The sequence below is a fragment of the Chelonus insularis genome, unplaced genomic scaffold, assembly GCF_013357705.1.
Source record: "Chelonus insularis isolate UGA/USDA-ARS -01 unplaced genomic scaffold, ASM1335770v1 contig_116_pilon, whole genome shotgun sequence".
Lineage (NCBI taxonomy): Eukaryota > Metazoa > Arthropoda > Insecta > Hymenoptera > Braconidae > Chelonus > Chelonus insularis.
In genome coordinates, this window is record NW_023276357.1 from 796708 (window position 1) to 815816 (window position 19109).

Below are 19109 nucleotides of genomic sequence, written 5' to 3' on the forward strand. Positions count from 1 at the left end.
TCTCTACATGTAATTTTTGCCACTAAAAACGTTGTTGCGAGTTAAATTGACGCCAGCTGGACCACAAACGACCCTATACTTAAAAACAATTAACTGAAATCAACATTTCGTACATTTTTGCGATCATGAAGACAGGTGAAATGTTATCCAGCCGTTAGGAAGGTATCCTTTAAAAAGCGTTGGTAAATTTTACGACCGAAAATTTCAGGTTCAGTCGCGTGCTTACAGCCAACTCTTATATTAACGTATGGTTATTTGAAATTGATATTTGATTTATTCGTTTTAATTAGTGATCCTATGCAGTTATTTTTCGGATCCCTAGTATTCAGAAGAATTTCTCAAATTTTATGAACGTCGTTCAATCAAAAATTATTAGCAATTCAGTATTCGATTAAATTTAAATGTATTTCAATATTTAGAAAATTTTGATATACAAAAAAATCTGAAATCTTTGTTTTCCTTCCAAATTTTAAATTTCGTTAGAAATAAATTAGGAGTATTTTGTGTCTAAACATCAAGTAGAATGATTACAAAAATTCGATAATACAATTTTTGCAACAAAAAAAGCAATTGCTTCATTACAACACTGCTTGATGATAATCATCAAAACATTAATAGTAATTGTGAATTTACTGAAATCAACACAGTCAAGTGACTGCAATTCTAATTAAACAGATAGTATCATAATTAAACTTTCCAAAATAAGACATTTAAATTTGCAGTGCCCGTATGTAGAAACAAAAATACCAAGAAGCAGGCACAGATGGTTTATAATTATACTTAAACTGTGAAATTATGAGGGAATGTTTAAATTTTCTATGTTTGGGTCCATGACGATTTCTGGTCAACATTGGGAATTCAGCAAATACGGGTAAGACACATGGAGCAGATTCTAACAAACCAAAATATTCAAGAAGCATTATTGTATCATAAAGTTGATGTTTCAGCAGATTTAAACAACAAAGCATGGAAGATTGAGGCATCTACCCTAACATAGAGCATCTATTTTGAAATTTCTATTTGCAATGTTTGGTTTTTATGTCAGTGTTATTCGACCTTGTAATACATCTGGAAGATTAACTTACCTTGACAGAAGGAACGAGGATATTCATAGGAAGGACGAGGAAGTCTACTGAAGGCCACCATCTATTGAGTTTTGTTTCTACTCCAAGTGTTGCTCGTATCATTTAGAAGTTAAAAAAATCTTCACCGTTATAAAGTTCGCCTGTAAAAGTGAAAAAATATTAGTGTGAGTCGAAGAATAGTTTAGGTTTAGTGAGTAGGACCGGAAATGAGAAACAGCAAATATGAGACTGTACAAATGACTATTGTCACATGCGTACCATGTTCAACCAACACACGATGTTGTGTTGGAGTGTATGATTTTTGATGGTCTGTAGTACCTATAACATAAGCCCTACACAGTTTAAGTGTGATTGATTATGTTTGTGGTATGTAGGTTCAGTACTGTTTGTGACTCGCTACATAAATTTTCATCCATAGACTTTGTCCTCGTGGCCCATTTCAAAATTGATGAAGCAGAAAATAATGACAACATGCACGTGACTTTAACAAAAAATATTCAATTGGCGCATGGATTTTTACTTTTGCCACGTGTCGACATACTCTCTCTAATTGCTAAAGTCAGGCAATTTTAATGTAACACGCGGAAGATGTAATTTCCGTCACGTATTTCCACCGGATGCTATGAACGGCATGACAATTATAGATACATACTGTGCAAATACTATATTTTTTCTCAATGATTTAACTTTGCCGCTGTTATTTGTATAATTGTTTTGTGTTCTATAAATGGAAAAAACAGTCACATCAAAGCTGTAATATTACATGTCCACTGTGACAAACAATTAAAAATTACAACCTTTTCAAATTAATTCTTCATTATAGCTCTGCAAGTCTTTTAGACAAAGAAATAAGAAAGGAATTCAACTTTCCGAAAATTTCTATTAAACAAAATATATTTATTTATGAAAAATCAATTGATTTTAAATTAAAAAGTTTAAAAGAATATGATCTAATTATTTATAGTATGACTATATTTATTCATAGAATTTATAAGAAAATGTTCAAGAAAGTATTCTAATTTTTAATACGTTTGTAATACTTATTTAGGATTTTGGTAACTAGTAAAACAAATAACCTCATGGTATTTTAAAAGCCTATGTAAATATTACGTCTTGTAGAGAAAATGTCCAAATTCTTTTAAAGATTTGCTTGCCAGGTTTAAAGCAGAGAATCTTATCAAGGATCTCATGTTGGCTTGGGCTATTGCTGATACTTGGAGAAAAAATTTGGGTGGTTTTATCTAACTGTAAAGTGCAACTAGAAACTACTTTATAAAGTGTTGTAAAATTTTATCTAATTTTCTTTTCCCCAATAACAATTTAAATATTTTTAATTTATGTTAAATTACTCTTTAGAAATAAATCTAAAAGGATCATGATAAGTAAAATGTATTTTTGCCAACACTTTCAAAAATTATAACAATAATAATAGTTGACAAGCTAGAATTATAAAACAATAAACTGAAAGTGAAGAAAAAAATATCATTGAAGATATCAATGATGAAGGACTTCATCATTGACCCATAATTATATCTGAGTGCACTCTTTGTGTTCTAGATAGTTTTGAAATCAAAATTTTCTAGCCTCTGCAGTTATAATTTAAAATGATTGACGAGCAATCTAAAAAATTAATGAGTATTTTATATGAAATCCGATGGATATAAGATATCATAAAATTGATTGAAGCACGTAATTATTACGTGTTTTCTGCTGTTTAGCAAAAGACACTAGTGCTGATTTCGTTATTAATGAAAGAGAATGCTAGAGATACTGATTACATTATAATGATTGAAAAAAGAAATAGCAATATCAAGTCTGTCTTGCTGGTTTATTATAATCAACAAAAAAGCCAATGACAGAAAAAAGTTCATTTATTTTTTACCAGTGAGTCCTGGTTTATATTCAATTAATTATTCAGTATTTTGTGGGGAGAAAATATTTTGTTAAAAAGGTCATGCATATGTACTTTACCATGCTGATACTGCAAACTGGTATTTATCAATGAAAATTTTTCAAAATTTTCAAAAGATATGTTTCGCATAAAATTCTATAGTAAGGATATTAACTAACTAGTAAAACTGATTTATAACTTTAATCCTATATTATTGTTTCGAAGTTTCTTTCCTGTCGGCATTCGTGGTGTAGACATAAGATAAATACGAGGAATACACTTTTGTTGCCTTCAAATTTTATTGGAGTCATTTATTAAATGTCTTTTTTTCATTGATCAGTCATTTAATCAACGGCTTAGCAAAAATATATATCCAGATAATAATTAATTTAAGTTGAATTAAGATTCTGATCAAAAATGTACTTTAATATTTTTTTTAACTGAATCAGTAAATATTGAATAATTTAATCAATAAAACATAAAAGAAAAAAAAATACCTGACTAGCTAGGCTCATTTCCTTTAAATGGTAAAACTAACACTGATTAGCAGTGAGTATTTACTGATTCAATCCAAGAATATGAATTCAAATCTATTAGTGTCATACTCCACGAATGTCAAATTGACTATTTTTACTTCAAAAATAAATAATTTGCTAGAAATTTATTGGAGTATTATGCTGTCTTTAAATCCTCTCAATCACATTGCTATAACTGTCAGCAAACCCTTGGTAGAAATAAAGATACATACAAGCGGAAACATTGTAGCATATTGTGCTCGTATGTTCTGACAATTTAGCGTTAAGTTAGCTAAGGTTTTTCATCTTGAATATTTCATGAATGTATTATATATAGCAAATACATTATCCCAATGAACTCAACAATCGGTAAACTTTTTTTTGTTGTCAACTAAAAGCTTAAACTATTTGATATGTTTTAATAATAAAATTAGACCTACTCGATGTTAATTATGTAGTTTACATGGTGTCATATTGAGTACATGATTATATAATCAGAATGCAGTGAAATCTGGTAGCCTTGTGTAATAATAGGCAACCACAATCTGGTCTAACCACATGCATTCAATGGATCCTCTGACCAGGTCAATGTTGTTGTTATTTGAAGTCACCGGAAAAATTCACATAAGCGGGAAATGGCATTAGCGTGGGAGACTAATGATTTCAGCAGTCACCAGATTACTTACTTCCTTCATTGAAAAAAAAAGTAATAAAATATTATTTTATAATCAAAGTAGTCATATTGTCAGCAATTAAATTGATGTCAAGTATTTAATCCATGCATTTATTTGAATACAAAAACCTACAATTCAATCAAAAAAATTTCTAAGAATCCTTTGATGTTTCGGTACTATAGTCTATGATTCAATTAGTATTATTTAACCACTCTAACTTGAAATCATTATCTGAACAATAAATTCATAAAGATTGAATTCAAAAGACAATCATATACGTCAACTATCTAAGTTAGAGTAAGCAAACTTCTATCTTCAAATCTCTCACGTCAATTTGATTCAATGTCACAATAGTAGAGAATTGAACTAATCTAGAAAGGAACAATAGATAACGAGTTTATAGTATAATTCAATGTTCTCGTAAACCAACGCCCTACGGTGTATCACATTGTATCATCCATGTACGCATGCTCTTAAAATATACTAAAATTTTATAGTTTTTTACCACAAGAGTGCAGCACATTGCGAAAAAAAAAATTAATATCAAAAACTATTGGCTAAGTCATTATTTTGTCACTTATATTCTTCAATAAAGTCTATCTTTTGTGAAATTTAATCAATTTTAAAATAAAGTTTATTTTTTTGGTCTTCATCAGAAATTGTTTCAGCAATTACATCTACATTTCTTTCACGGAATTCCTTCTCCAAGCTGGATAGCTTCTGTTCCATTTTCAACTCATCAACTTACCCTCAATATGAAGATAGCTTTCCCTCCAAAATTTTCCAGCGTGTGATTTGTTCACAATTAAAAGTTGAAATTTTAATTAATCTTCATGCTTGATGGTTCCAATTAATCCTAGTCCTCTAAAGAACCATTCATGACTTTTTTCGAGTAGTCTAATTTTGGAGCTTGAAATGGAATTATATAAAACCAATGGATCTCATTTTTTACGTGAAAAAAAGGAATAAAATACATATTTTATTCTCAATTTATTATTATAATTAAACACTCATAAATCATCTCAAATTTGATGCTTTAATTTGTAATGTAAAGCTGGAAGTTCACACCTATCTACACCCTACTTTTTTAAAGTGTCACGTAAACCAAGGCTTGTTTTTAAAATAACTCTACACTCGTACTTCATTTTTATTTCATTAAGGTTGTATAATTTTGCAAATGATTTTTTAATTGTCCACCAACTGTTTAAGAACCTTAAAAAAATATTAATGATTGTGAAATTAATTTACAGATATAATTGCATTCATAACAAGAAAAGTCTGAGTAATTATAATAGGTAAGTGTAAAAATTATGCAACCGGAAGTTATTGTACATCAGATGTTTAACAATAACAATAGTCTTCATATTGCATAAAATCATGTATTTAATTGAACTGATGTGATACTTTTTTTAGTATTCTACGAGTGAGACAGAAAAAAAAAATGATATTAAAAGATAAATGCTTTTGCGAAATAAAAGGATACAGCAGAAAACTAGGGAAAGTTGGACATGCCATAAGGATTTCTCCCCTTCAAGTATGGAACACAACATCTCAGAGAATATTAGGTATGGGGATGTCTGTCTCCATGGTGATGGCATCGAGCGAGCCACAGTTTCACTAGTCCATTCGTAGGGCACGGGAAAACGCCCTTGCCCGTCCTTAAAGCACGTTGCTTATGTACTGGAACCTTACTCCAATGCCCCGGACTAGGGATGAAATTCCATAAGGAAGTGATCTGATCTCCTTTCTTTTCTTCTTTCTCCTTTATATTTCGCACGAACGAGTTTCACGTAAATTTTTCCTTCCTCTCTGCTATTTTTCATTCCCTAAACCCTTTTGAAATGCTCTTATTTGTACACACATGACAAAACTATTCAATTTTCTTTCAACAACATAATTGTTTTCAAATAATTCATTCATTTTTATAGCATTTTAAAACTAATGTATTCAAATAATATTCACTCACAAAAGAATATTTTTACTTTTTTCAACATCTTTTTTTTAAAATCATCATCTTAATATGTAAAGAAAATTATTAATCAAGTAATTTTCGATTTTAGTATCATTCTTAATATTTTTAGTTGATTTAGTTGAAAATGGTTACGTCAATAAGAAATTACATTGAATGTTCGCTGTTGATTATTAAATTGTTCTAAAGAATAATTGATTAGTAGTTTTGTGCAAGCTAAATTCACGGAAAGTATTTTTTAAAATTTTTGATGATTTAATTGATATTATATTATTTTCTTATGAATGAATAATCATTTGGATTTGATTTCAGAACAAGGGTAATAAAGGATTCCTATTGATGGATACCAGTACAAGGTACAAACAGATTGACTCTGGAGTTCAATATATTAAAAACATAAACTAGCAGATAGATACAGATAATAAAATAAAAGAAAAGCCAGTACTATCATCGTTTTTGCACTCTATAACATGATTGATGCCACGATGCTACGTTGAGTTGACGTGCCGGCGAAAGCAAATGCTGACTTACTGACTCGAAAGGGCAGTTGTGAAAGATTGCAGTTGTTAGGCACGTGTCGGACACCTGTCGCTTCAACTGCTGGATGAAAAAAGAAAGAAAAGGAGAACAGAAACAATCGTAAAAATTGTGCAAATACGAAGAAACATAAAACAGCACGTTTCATCCCGGCGAAATTGCATTTTTTTCCCCTTTGTGCACAAATGTGCATTTTCTTGTTTGCTTAGGGTTACTGATATTCAAATAATACCATCGTTTTTCGAACGGTGAAAACTATTTCATGATTTTATCTCCAGATTCATGTATGATTTGAGTGTGAATTGGCTCTCAAAATTTGCATTTATTGATTTCGATTTGCATTCATTTTTTGTCATATTGTAAATGACAGATATTTAATCATTACATAGAAATATTGTAACATTATTTATACCGTAGTTATTGGAGCCAAAAGAGATATTTGCAGTTCAATGCAATTTTTTACAAACAATAAATTGCTTGAAACTTTTTTTTTATAAATTTTACTCTTTAAATTTAAAAGTCTATTATAAAGTAATTTCACACGATTATTATTGAACTTGAGAATTTTTGCTAATGACCAGCATCATTTCCAAAGGATTTTTTTATTTGCAAAATAATTGATCATACCCTAAGCAAACGATAACTGTAAATTTTTAGGCATTAAGAAGATACAATAGAAATTATTCGCTATTTATCAAAGCAACGGGCCTATTTACTCACAAACAATTGCCTGTAACCTACGTATATTTGATAAATCGCTAGAATAATGTGTGTTCCATTTCTATATCTGAAAATTGAAAGGATGATACACATCCGTACTGCATGCAATGTAGTATATCTTACTTTGGACTCATACATAAGGCGAGGGATGTTGCTCAACGAACAATAATCTCTATTATATGTACAAGAAATAGTGTCGTAGGAAACTTTTGTCCTGTATAAGTTCCTTAACGGTTTGGAGACAAAAGCATATATACATTATATAATATACCGGATACATGGGAAAAGAGGGGTTTTCAGGATAAGTGCACATTAAGAATTTTAGATAAAAGATTCCGATCATCTTAAATAGTAAATCCTTCTGTTAAATATTAATACTCTTTATTACATACTTCCATACAATATTATTTTACACTTTAAGGAAAAAAAATGAAAAAAATAAGTAGACATAAAAAGGTAAAGTTTAATTGTTCATTTTAATTAATTTGTAAAAAAAATATTTATAAAAATTATATTTATTAAATTTTGTGTTAAAGGTATTTGTTGAAAAATAAGAAATCAGTTGAAGAATATAGTGTTTATATAAAGATAGAACCGGATATACTTATCAAACTTTTGGCTCCCAGCAAGTAAAGGTGATATACTTAACTACACAAACCACACAGTTGCAATAGTTTTTTATTCCAGCAATTCTCGTACTTGTTATCTTTATTTGACGGAGGTAAGTATATCTTCTTTGCTCTTCTCAGGACTATTCAAGGTTAAGATTACACAAAACCAAGTTTCCAGGTATAAAATGGGCTCAGAAAACTAGAAAAAGACTCTTTTGATCAAAATTTTAGATTTTATAAGTACAATAAATGAAAGGAAAATACAGGATTTATTTATTAAATTTCCAGAGACATCTCACATGAATCTTGTCATCAAATAACACATAATTTTTAATGCTGAATCAAATTTTTTACACCAAGATTTCAACTACATATATTTGAGAAAAGTTCAAAGAATTATTTAATAAATTATCTTATTGAACAAAATGAATGTTTAATCGAATAAATTAATAGAATAAGCTAAGAAGAATACTTTAACAAAAATTAAAATAACATTTTCTTAAATATTTTAGCATCATAAAAATTATTCATCATCAGAACTTTTCACATGGTTGGCCTAAGGCAATTTACACTGGGAGGAGCGAATAGTGTTTTTATTTTATTTTGTCGGCTGATATGAGATTAAAGGAGTACATCAAAACTCAGAAAATAAATTGTGGATTTAATATTGTTCTAAATTAAAAGAGGGTTAATGTTCCAGCGTCCATTTGAAAATTAATGGTTGAAGGACCTGTAAAAAATGAATGATTCAAATAAATATTTCTACATATAGTTTATGTATAAGGAAATATTCAAGTGCGAATACGTACCTGATTGTCGTTAGAAAATAGCAACAAAAGCAAATATTGTGCATACTTGCAGTCATCCAGCCGAACAGGATTCCCGCAGGATATTGACCTGGTCGTCCTCAAAGATAGAAATAACCATGAATCAAACTTACATACAGCTCACAGTTGGAAATAAATCCATAATAAATCATACCATGTGAGTGGGAAATCGCCAGTACGTATTTTTCATAATTCTATTAGTTATTTATTAAACTTGATTTGAGTAACAAGTGGTACAATGTTCGTGAGATGTCTTATTATTTCTGATATTTATTTATTATTTATACACAAAGTATCATTGCTCCAAAAATGATTCTAATAACAGAGATAACATTGATGCAAAAAAAATATTAGTTAGTCAATGAAGTCAGATTTTTTTTCAATAAAATTCTTATTAATAAGTTCAAGTGCTAATTATAAGCTGGCTTTTTATAAGCTATATAGATAATAAGTAATTTTGATCCTTTTTAGTTTTTGGAGCAAACAGAAAATCTTCTGATTTTTATTTTATAATTGCTCATTAAAATTTTAAATCCCAATGATAATGTTAAGGATAAGGATAATCTTATTCTCAGATGATATTTAAATTTGCAATAATATAAATAATAATTATATAACCATAAATAATGATTGATAACAATTATAAAAATACTTAGTAAGAAAAACAAAATAATTAATAAATATTACTGTGAAATTTATTATTTTCATTTAAATATCAAGTACACAGTAAAAGACGAGTTAACACAAACCAGTAGCAAATAAATTGCTCATTAAAATATCAACGTGGCGCTGACTTTGAATAACACGGTAATTTATTGCAGAAAATAAGCTAATAAATGTAATTAGTCGAAATGGTATATTTAATAATCCCAATTAATTTCACATGAAATGTCACACATTTTTATAGCAATAAAAATGGAATGAAAAACTCTAAAAAGAAACCTTCTTCAACAAAAAAGGCCCCTTTAAAAAGAATTAATAAAGAGATCAATGATACTCGTTACAATTATTGTTGATGGTAGGATGATAATTGTTTTTTGAATCCACCAGGAATTGTAAATTTGTGTCAGTTAAAACTGTTATTATATTGTCTACATAAAATAATAACCCTTGATTAATTATAAAGACAGATGCAGCTATAAAACTATTTAAATTTATTTTTAATGCTACAATGTATGAACCGACACAAATTATTGAGTGATTTTTTGATCAACTAAAGTTGTACTGGTTCTGCAAGATGTAACAGCATAACCATAGTTGTCATGAAAATACATACTTCTTGCGTGGTAAGATTCTTGAAGGATATTGACCTGAAACTTCATGATCTAGAATACCTTCTGTGTAGGTGGCTCTTTTTAAAATAAGTCAAACGAAGATAAAGAGAATACATCACATACTCTCTCAGATAATCTGCCAACTTATTGGACTTATTGAACACCATAAGTGTACTTGTATGTTCTTTTATATCATACTGGTGGAATCCAAGGTTAATTGTACAAGTATTTTAAATGCTACGTGTATTTATGTACATTATGTTGATATAACTAACACATAGTCTGTTATTTACATAACTTCACAATGATTGCCTCTTTGAATTGACAGTGAAACATTAAGTTTTACTCTTTGATGATTAATGACTCTTGAAAATAGCTTGTTAAGTTATTGTTTTTTAATATACTGAAAATAAAAGTGTTTTAATCAAAGTCCATTGGAGCTTTAATAAGCTCAAATCAAGTTAAATTATTAATACTAATTTCCACTGAACTACCTTTTACTTATATTTACAATGTAATAGTTGTCATCTTTATGAGTCTATTTACACTTGAATTTTTTTCAGGTTTCTTCATCTAGATTTCTTATAGCTTACACTTATAATTTAATAACATATAACATTATTTATAGAGATTTTTTTTATCACAATTGTCACTTAATAAAGAGTGGCTTTCTTTTACTGAACAAAATGGAATTATTTGTTAAGGGTTATTTGTGGTACCCTTGGATTAAATTAATAAAACAGAAAATTATGTAACAGCAAGCAATCTTTATTAGTGGACTAAAAATCTAATTTCCTGGAATGTTATTATTCCTTGGATGTTTCCATTAGAAAAAGAGATACATCTTTCTGCTGAATAGTTAAATTAATTAATCAACAATGACTTTATTTATAAATAAATCAAATCAATAAAATGTTTTCAATCGTAATTGTCATTTTTTTAAATACTTTTTTTACATTTAATTATTATTGTTATTATTAATTGTTAATTATGATTAAAGATAATGATAGTAATTAAATGTACCAAATGGTCAATATATATTTGAAATGAAATAATTTAGAGTTATTGTTTCTTTAAAATATTTATTATGACAGAACAGATTATTTTTTAATAGTTTTGACCAGACTTATCGAGCTACAAGGATTGACGATTAATTCTTCGAGACGATGAGATCGGCAGAGAAATTGGAGATTCGATCGGGCGTATACAGCGGCTTCATCGTGAGGTTCACCGTCTCACATCGTTTCAGTCCCCAAGACTGAAGCCAGGTGCTCCTTACTAGGGGGGAATAAGAAAGAACCAGTTTTTAGGGTCTCTCAAACTACCGCAAGTATAAGTTTTCTCGAATACAATTTACCGTACTTCTGTACGTTCATGATTCACAAATTTATCGCAAGATCCAGAAGTTGCAGACGACATTTTAAATTACCTTCTTTACATCTTTTCTTTGTTTTAATGAACTTGATATTTTAATCAAACAATTTTCACTTTAATGTTATTGGAAGGAAGTCGTTTAAATTAACATAGAAATCATTTTAGAAAAGGATTAATTAATATTTATCATTTTCCTTCAGCTAGTAGAAATTAGCAAATTATTCAGATTTGCTCTTAAAATTTTAATTATGAATGAGAGAATTAGCGAATATTTCTTTTAAATCTTCACTCAAAAGTTTTTTATTGTTAAATTACAACAATTTGTAGGGCAATGAATAATTTCTTAACTTTATATTTAATTAAATTGTTTTATAAAAATTAAATTAATCGATGATGCTTTTACGGTGCATATTGGAGCAAAAATATCTCTAATTTAAAAAAAAGATGTTGAAAGATATTGAAATTTTTCAATTGATAAGTACTTCAGTCTTAAAATAAAATTAAATACAGAATATTTTTTAATATAACAGTTTGAACATAATAAACAATTCCTATGTGATATCTAAAATCTATATTTGATGGTTTTTATTGTCAAAGAATTATAACAATAGATAAGTTTCACTAAAGAGACATACAAAAAATTTCTAACAATTGAAACGTCATCTCAATAGCAAATAAAAATTTTATATTTGTATAGTTATCTTTTCTACGAACAAAACAAATTTACATCACTGTTTAATACATTTTAAAAATTTTCCACATTTTTTTTTTCTTATATTGCTGACAATTAAACAGATGGAAGATAATTTATTTAACAATGTTATCAAAAAAGTAGCTCTACGTCTGCATTACTTGAATACTAGATGTGCCAAAAAATAATTCTTATTTCTCACGAAACATATGTGTATTATTGACGAGTAGTCCTTTTACTATTATATGTATACTTCCGCATGCGGGTCAAGGTTTCCACGTTACATGGTTGTTTCCCCCTAGTGTGCTTATATTATCTTTCATTTTGTCGATTTCATTATCTCGATTAATTTCACGTGCACATTTCACATTTTATTTAAATTCACAAGAATGTCCCCCTATACAAATATAAATGACCTAGTACATCACTTAATAACATTTGAATTATTAATTAACCATTCTAATATTACTTGAAACAAGATAGAATTATATTCGTTGTATTCATGTATGAATACAAAATATAAAAAATAAAAAAATATGCTGATTTATTACTCATGGAGTTCATTACACAAACATTGAGAATTGACTTTAATTTGTGAGTACATTTTTAAAATTCTTCTCAATTTTTCTCTACATGAATATTTAACTGCATAAAAATAGCATCTATAATTGTGATCATTAGTTTTATTTTAAAAAAAAAATCACAAAGACATGAGTCTTTATTAAAATTAAAAGAATTAATTAGTTTTGATATTAAATATCCTTCTCTGAAAAACGAATTATTATTATCAAGTATATTTATTCTATTAGGAATACTCAATGATAAACTTCAATGAAATGATTTTAAATTTACTGTTGAATAAATGAGTTATCATTTTGAAAAAAAATATTCTCTTAATTGTTACTTCTGTGCAGCTTTATTGATGATACATTGTTGCACTGATAGCTGATTATGTACATACAAATTGATATTCTATCTAATATAGTCCCATGAGGTTTTTCGAGTTTGATTCAATAAGCTGATCATAAAAGTGAAATCAAATAGTTTTAGCAAAATAAAGTGGAGAACATGTACGAATATGAATCAATTATTTTTATAAATTTATGATTTATTATTCTTCATGTAATGATAAACTTGAATGATATCAAATTAAAATCTTACTACGAATTTATTATTAATGAGTTCTGACTGTAAACTAAATGAATTATTGTCTGTTATCACTTCCTCTAAACTCTGACTCAATTATTCTCTCTCAAAGAAAAAAATATAAATAAAATTAGACTCATACTGATGCTGATATGTTGAAAATTTGAGTAATCCACTATTCTGGAGTGATATATATACAAAAAAATGAAGAATTATATGAACATTGAGTAAAATTTCTTCCATTAATTAAGCTAATTCTTGGTCAGTGAACTAACGGAAGAGCCCTGGGATTAAATTATCAAGATGCAGGAAACATTTTGCGCATGGCGAGTCTAAAAATTGAAAGTAACCTTCGACAAACGAGGGATGAGTCTTATTATATATGAACAAGACCGGAACGATACTTGAACGCATGTTTATACGTCAGCAATGAATTCTACAATATATCTTGGTTCTTCCTGCAAATTTTTTAACTATAGAACTTTGAAACCCATCACTGGTTCGGTACACTCGCACTTTTGTTAGACACATCTTTCTATCCCGTCTGCACGCACCCGCCTCAACGGATTTTTGCAAGATCGACCTCGTCTGAGTCGTCGCAAAAACTCTCTTCTTTATATTCTCACATTGTATTAGGGTTTGTGCGAGTAAGACTTCTAGTCTGTCTCTTTTATACGCTTTATTCTTTATCCTTTATTCTCGTGGTCTAGGTAGTCTTGGTAGTCAGACCGAAAAGAGGAGAACTCCCCAGAATATAATGTAAGCAGTTTCGAACTGGTTCCTCCCAGACTTGGACTCATTTTTTGCTCATATTGCTTATAGTGACGTCTACTCGTTCCATTTTTTCTTCTCTCACTTTTATTGCCTTCTTCTTTTCTTTTTTCGCACTTTTCTTTTCGGTACATTCGATAAACGAGTCTAGACCGACACCTGTATGTACTGCTGCTCTCATTTAAGACCAGACCATTTGTTTTGTTGTACAACTGCCCACCGTCTACTTTCCATGCAGAATAACACCATGATGATTTTTTGGAATTTTTCAATACTTCTAGTATGGTTTATTACATTTTCATGCTGATTCTTTGCTAACTTGATGGAGATTTGATTCTTGACTTCCAGACATATTACGAAGTGATATAAAATTTCATTTCAATGGCATTATTCAGAAATATCACGTTTAAACTAACACTTTGATTTTATTCAAGTTAACTTGAATGGAACTAAAGCTTAATTCATCTATCAGATATAATAGTATTATTTTTAATTAAAGAAAAAGTTCATAAGATAATTAAAGTTGTAAAAGAATATTCATGATAATCCAGTATGGGATTAAAACTTTTTGAAAAATAAATAGAATGAAACTTATGTTGATCATCTTATTTCTTGATTCATTAATTCAAAAAGTAATTTTCCTAAAGATGTTGCATAATTTAAAAGGTAATTGAAAGTTCTAAACAGTAAATAAAACTCTATCAAAAAATTTCTGTCCTCATATCAAAATAATTAAAGTCATTACAGAGACAAAAATCTGAGTCTTGATACTAGTCATTGTGAAAACAGAAAGAGTGATAATAATGATTAATATAATATGATTTTAATAGCTCATACAAAGATCACTTAGACGCATTGCTTCATCTTGAAGAGCTTCAGACGTTCAAATCATGTCCGTTAACGAAGCGCGACAGGATGCACAGGAGATCAAGATCAGAGTTGAGCTTAATTGGCTAATTAATAAAAGCCCCTAATTACTGTTGTACATGCGGCGCCGTTTTTAGGCATTTCGTTCATTACAGTGAATGTGGGTTGCGCTCTGTTAATCTTCTTGACATGCCACACTAACACTCGAGTTCTGGTCATATGCACTATCACATGGGAAAAATGCTCTGTTGCCGCAATAGATTGGAGGTCTGTTCTGCTAACCGTCTTGATTTTTGGAGTATCTCCAGAAATGATCAGAAGATAAGAGACATTCAGGCAGTCCAGTATTATATATCTATATACAATTTACTCTTTTTATCCTGTAATATCCATCTACACATATAACTCACCTCATTCTTTGCGTTGTAAATAAATTTTGAACTCATTAAGTATCGTTTCTTGAAAAATATCAATTTGTGTCTTGGATTTATTGGCTCGAATCTAAAAATAACAATGTTTAAAATTATTTTTAGCATTTAGCAATCTTGATACCCTACACTAACAATAGAGAGAATGGAGGTAATATTTTAGAGCAAGTATCTTCAATGATTATAATGATAATAAAAGTCAATGAATATTTCTAAAATAGCTTTTTAAAACATTTAAAAAAAATCACATTGCATTAAATTAAAACTATGAGTACTAAATACACTTTCTCTAAACTATTCTTCCACCTCTATTCGTTGCTAGTGTTAAGTATCAACATCATCAATGATAAATGACTTTAAAAGTAATAAAGTTTAATGTTCATTTACATTATAAGAAACAGCTATAGATTTATCTTTGATAAAGCATAAAATATAAATCATTTTTGCATACTGAACATTTAACGCTTAATACTTACAACTTATTTTACTGTCCCAAATATTACTTCTAACAATGTGTGATATTAAAGTTAATTACTAGATCTTACAAAAGTTAGTGACTCAGGCCTTTTCCTTTTCTCTCGGTGCAGTGGCCACTATTACTTTTGTCTTTCCCTCATATTATAATTTCTGCAAATGTATAATGCATGAGTAATACAAAGTTATAATTGTTATAATCATCTGTTTTACTTTATCGTCTATTGTAATGTCCTGATTTAATCTCATGTATTTTATCGTCACATATTGTGATTAACAATGTTATTGATTAATTAGTATGTCTCACATGGAGGCATTCTAATTAAATTATTTTAATAAAGTCAACTTCAGAATGTCTCTAGAGTAATTGGTTTTTTATAAAGTTTTATTAGCTAGAATAAAAAATTAAATTATTTAATGGATTTATTATCATCAGAAACTCTTCTACCAAAGACACGGAGTAGGGATAGATATTTTGACTCATCTTATTCGAATGCAGATGAACTGAAATTTGATGATCCCACTGCTTCAAAACATGTTCAATTTTCTAATCCTGATTTTGATAATTTTGTAATAAACCCGAACTGCAGATTACATCCAAAGTATTCAAAAAGAAAACACAGAAGATATAAAAAATTGTTTGATCAAAACACAAAAGCTGATAAATATTCTAGTTCTAAAAAAGATGATCCAGTATACTTAGGCAATGTTATAGAAAAATTGAAACAGGTAGATCAAAATGATGATAGAAAATTTAAGAAGGTGCTGAAGAAATCTTTAATTCCAGACCTTATTCAAGGTTATGCTCATTCTGTTATAAAACGCAGATTACTTAAAGCTTTCCCTGAACGAGATCCATCAATGATCTCGAAAACATTAAAAAGAGCATACAAAAAGTTCTATAGAAATCAACTGTCTGAGTGAATAACAATTCTTACGTTATTGAAAAAATGAGATTTCCTTTTTTTATGTTGATAGAAGGCTTATAATTATCAACTCCAAATAGATTACATGATAAATTTAGAATGATTGATCCCTAGCATCTAGACTTTTGTCTTGATGATAGACTTGCTCACATCTGTTTTTGACATTGTGTTAGATGACAAGCTTTGAAAAGATTTTAGTTAGATTTCAATTAAATTGTCAGCAGAGAAAATATTATACTGTTAGAAATGGTTTATTATATCAGTTCATTAATATTGGATTTATTAATTTAGATCATGAGCAACCTGATTTAATTTCATCTACATACTTTCTAAAAATAAATTAATGAAAATTACTAAAAACTAGTGAATATTCATCATTCCAGAGTGGTTTCTATAAATTCATTCTCAGAAAGTACGGAGCTATGCTTATTATTAGAATTATTAAAACTAGCAATGATAAAAAATTGATTACCATTAAAATTGTATTCATCTGTTTTAAAAATTATACAGACTTTTTTGCTTTTATTATTAGTACAGGAAATTGATGAGCTTTTGTAATACGAATTTTTAGAAACTTATAGTAATTGTCGATAAAATAGTATGTCTAAATATTCTAAATTGACAAATTCTAAAGCTGAAAATTATTACTGGGATTATGATGAAAATGATAGTGATGATGAGGATGCACAATCAAAAGATTCTTCTGATGATGACAATTATACTGAACGATTGAATTCAACTCCATCAAATTCAGTGACTAGTACTTTACGTCCTAAGTTCCAAAAATTAACTTCTAGATTGCTGAAACGTATGCCCAAAGACAATAAAAGAGTATACTCAATGGTGGGTGAAAACAAAAATGATGATTTTGCTTTACCTGAACATACCATGAGCGAACTAACTATGAAATTACAAAAAATTGATGACAATGATAAAAAAAGTTTTAAAAGAGCTTTGAAGAACTTTTTATCACCAGAAACCATAAATAAATATTCACTTGCAGCTATAAAATGGAAATTGTATTCTATTTATCCTGACAAAATTAAATTGATTTCTAAAGTATTGAAAAAGAAAATTATGGACAAATAAATTCTAGAAATTATTTTCTTCTGAGATTTTTAAACAATTTCTTGTAAAAAATGAACCAGTGAATTTTGCTATTGAGAAAAAAATGAGATAGCCGGAAACGGTAGAATTCTATCAATTCTTTACCGCCCTTCTGCTATAAATGATGGAATTTTTATGAATTCTTGGTATTTTTCTTTCCTCTGCAGTCTTTTACGGAGGAAGAATTTGTTTAGTTTCCAAAACCTTCTCATATTCTTCATTACTTCGAAAAATTGGACAAAGAATGATCGTTTACTTTTTTCCAATTATAGTAAACTTGTAAAATAATTTAAATTCAGAATATTTAGTAGAAAAAAGTACATGTATTCGCAGATAATGAAGTTTAAACGATAGTTTTATTATTTTAAATACCATGGATCTGGGAACATTAGATATTAATATTATTGAATAAACATCCAGAGATTCTTTAGATGAAGAATTCAAAGAACAATTATGATATTAATTATAACAGGAAAATATTCTCAGCTATAACTCATTACTGATCATTGAGAGAAAGTGAATAAATGAGTTCATACTCTGATCGATTATCACTAATGCTGATGATCATTCAAGTGATTGAATTTTTAAGCATTATTTATTGACAGACATTCAATGCTTCAATTGAACAATTTTTCACTTTATTAATTACTATATCATTAGTTAATTGAAATTAATTATGCTCAGTGCCTGATCATGAATTTCATTGTCGATATCCTCTCATGATCTTATAATATTAAAAATATCATCAATCTCATTCAAAAGTATTGATAAAATGATAAATTAATCTAGTAAGTTTTTTTAATTGAATAAAATAATTCGCTTTCAATAAATTCATTTGAATATCAATTGAGGTTAAGAAATATACAACTATCGATTTTCTATTAATAGTTATTTTATAAAATAGGGGAAAAGTTAAGCAAAATCGTTATATAAGCTAAATTATTGAAAATATTAAAAGAAAAAAATTACCATAATAAAAAATTTCGAAGAAGGGACCTAAACTACACTGTTAAAAATTATGAATAAAAGATCGGAAGGTATGTCTGTATAGAACTGAATGACATTAACGATGACGTTACAAAAAAAATTATATACTATTTTATTCCACTTTGTCATCAAATATGTCTAGAGCAACAGGTACTTTCCTATTACCAACATATCAATACAAATCATCCACAGATGACACTGAATTATATCGAACTTTCTGGCATTCTTCACCATC

General features: G+C 28.4%; 1 protein-coding gene and 2 long non-coding RNA genes across 3 annotated transcripts; 1 reads left to right on the forward strand and 2 right to left on the reverse strand.

Annotated features, from left to right (window-relative positions):
• Positions 1–730: 730 nt before the first annotated feature.
• LOC118074607 (uncharacterized) lies at positions 731–4641 on the reverse strand. The gene is made up of 4 exons (XR_004691216.1): positions 4298–4641; positions 3932–4180; positions 1086–1225; positions 731–892 (listed from the first exon to the last, which is right to left on the reverse strand). It is a non-coding gene; the product is annotated as an uncharacterized lncRNA (long non-coding RNA).
• Positions 4642–14870: 10229 nt separating this feature from the next.
• Positions 14871–19055, reverse strand: LOC118063719 (uncharacterized). Its single transcript, XR_004689955.1, has 4 exons — positions 18857–19055; positions 15857–16007; positions 15363–15453; positions 14871–15307 (listed from the first exon to the last, which is right to left on the reverse strand). It is a non-coding gene; the product is annotated as an uncharacterized lncRNA (long non-coding RNA).
• Positions 17308–18475, forward strand: LOC118063710 (uncharacterized). The gene has a single exon (XM_035077839.1). It carries the CDS (start codon positions 17381–17383, stop codon positions 17867–17869), a length of 489 nt encoding a protein of 162 aa, XP_034933730.1. The 5' UTR covers positions 17308–17380; the 3' UTR covers positions 17870–18475.
• Positions 19056–19109: the final 54 nt, after the last annotated feature.

What these genes read in the sequence shown, in the direction of transcription:
- LOC118063710 (XM_035077839.1), top strand. Translation starts at nt 17,381, where the DNA reads ATGTCTAAATATTCTAAATTGACAAATTCTAAAGCTGAAAATTATTAC.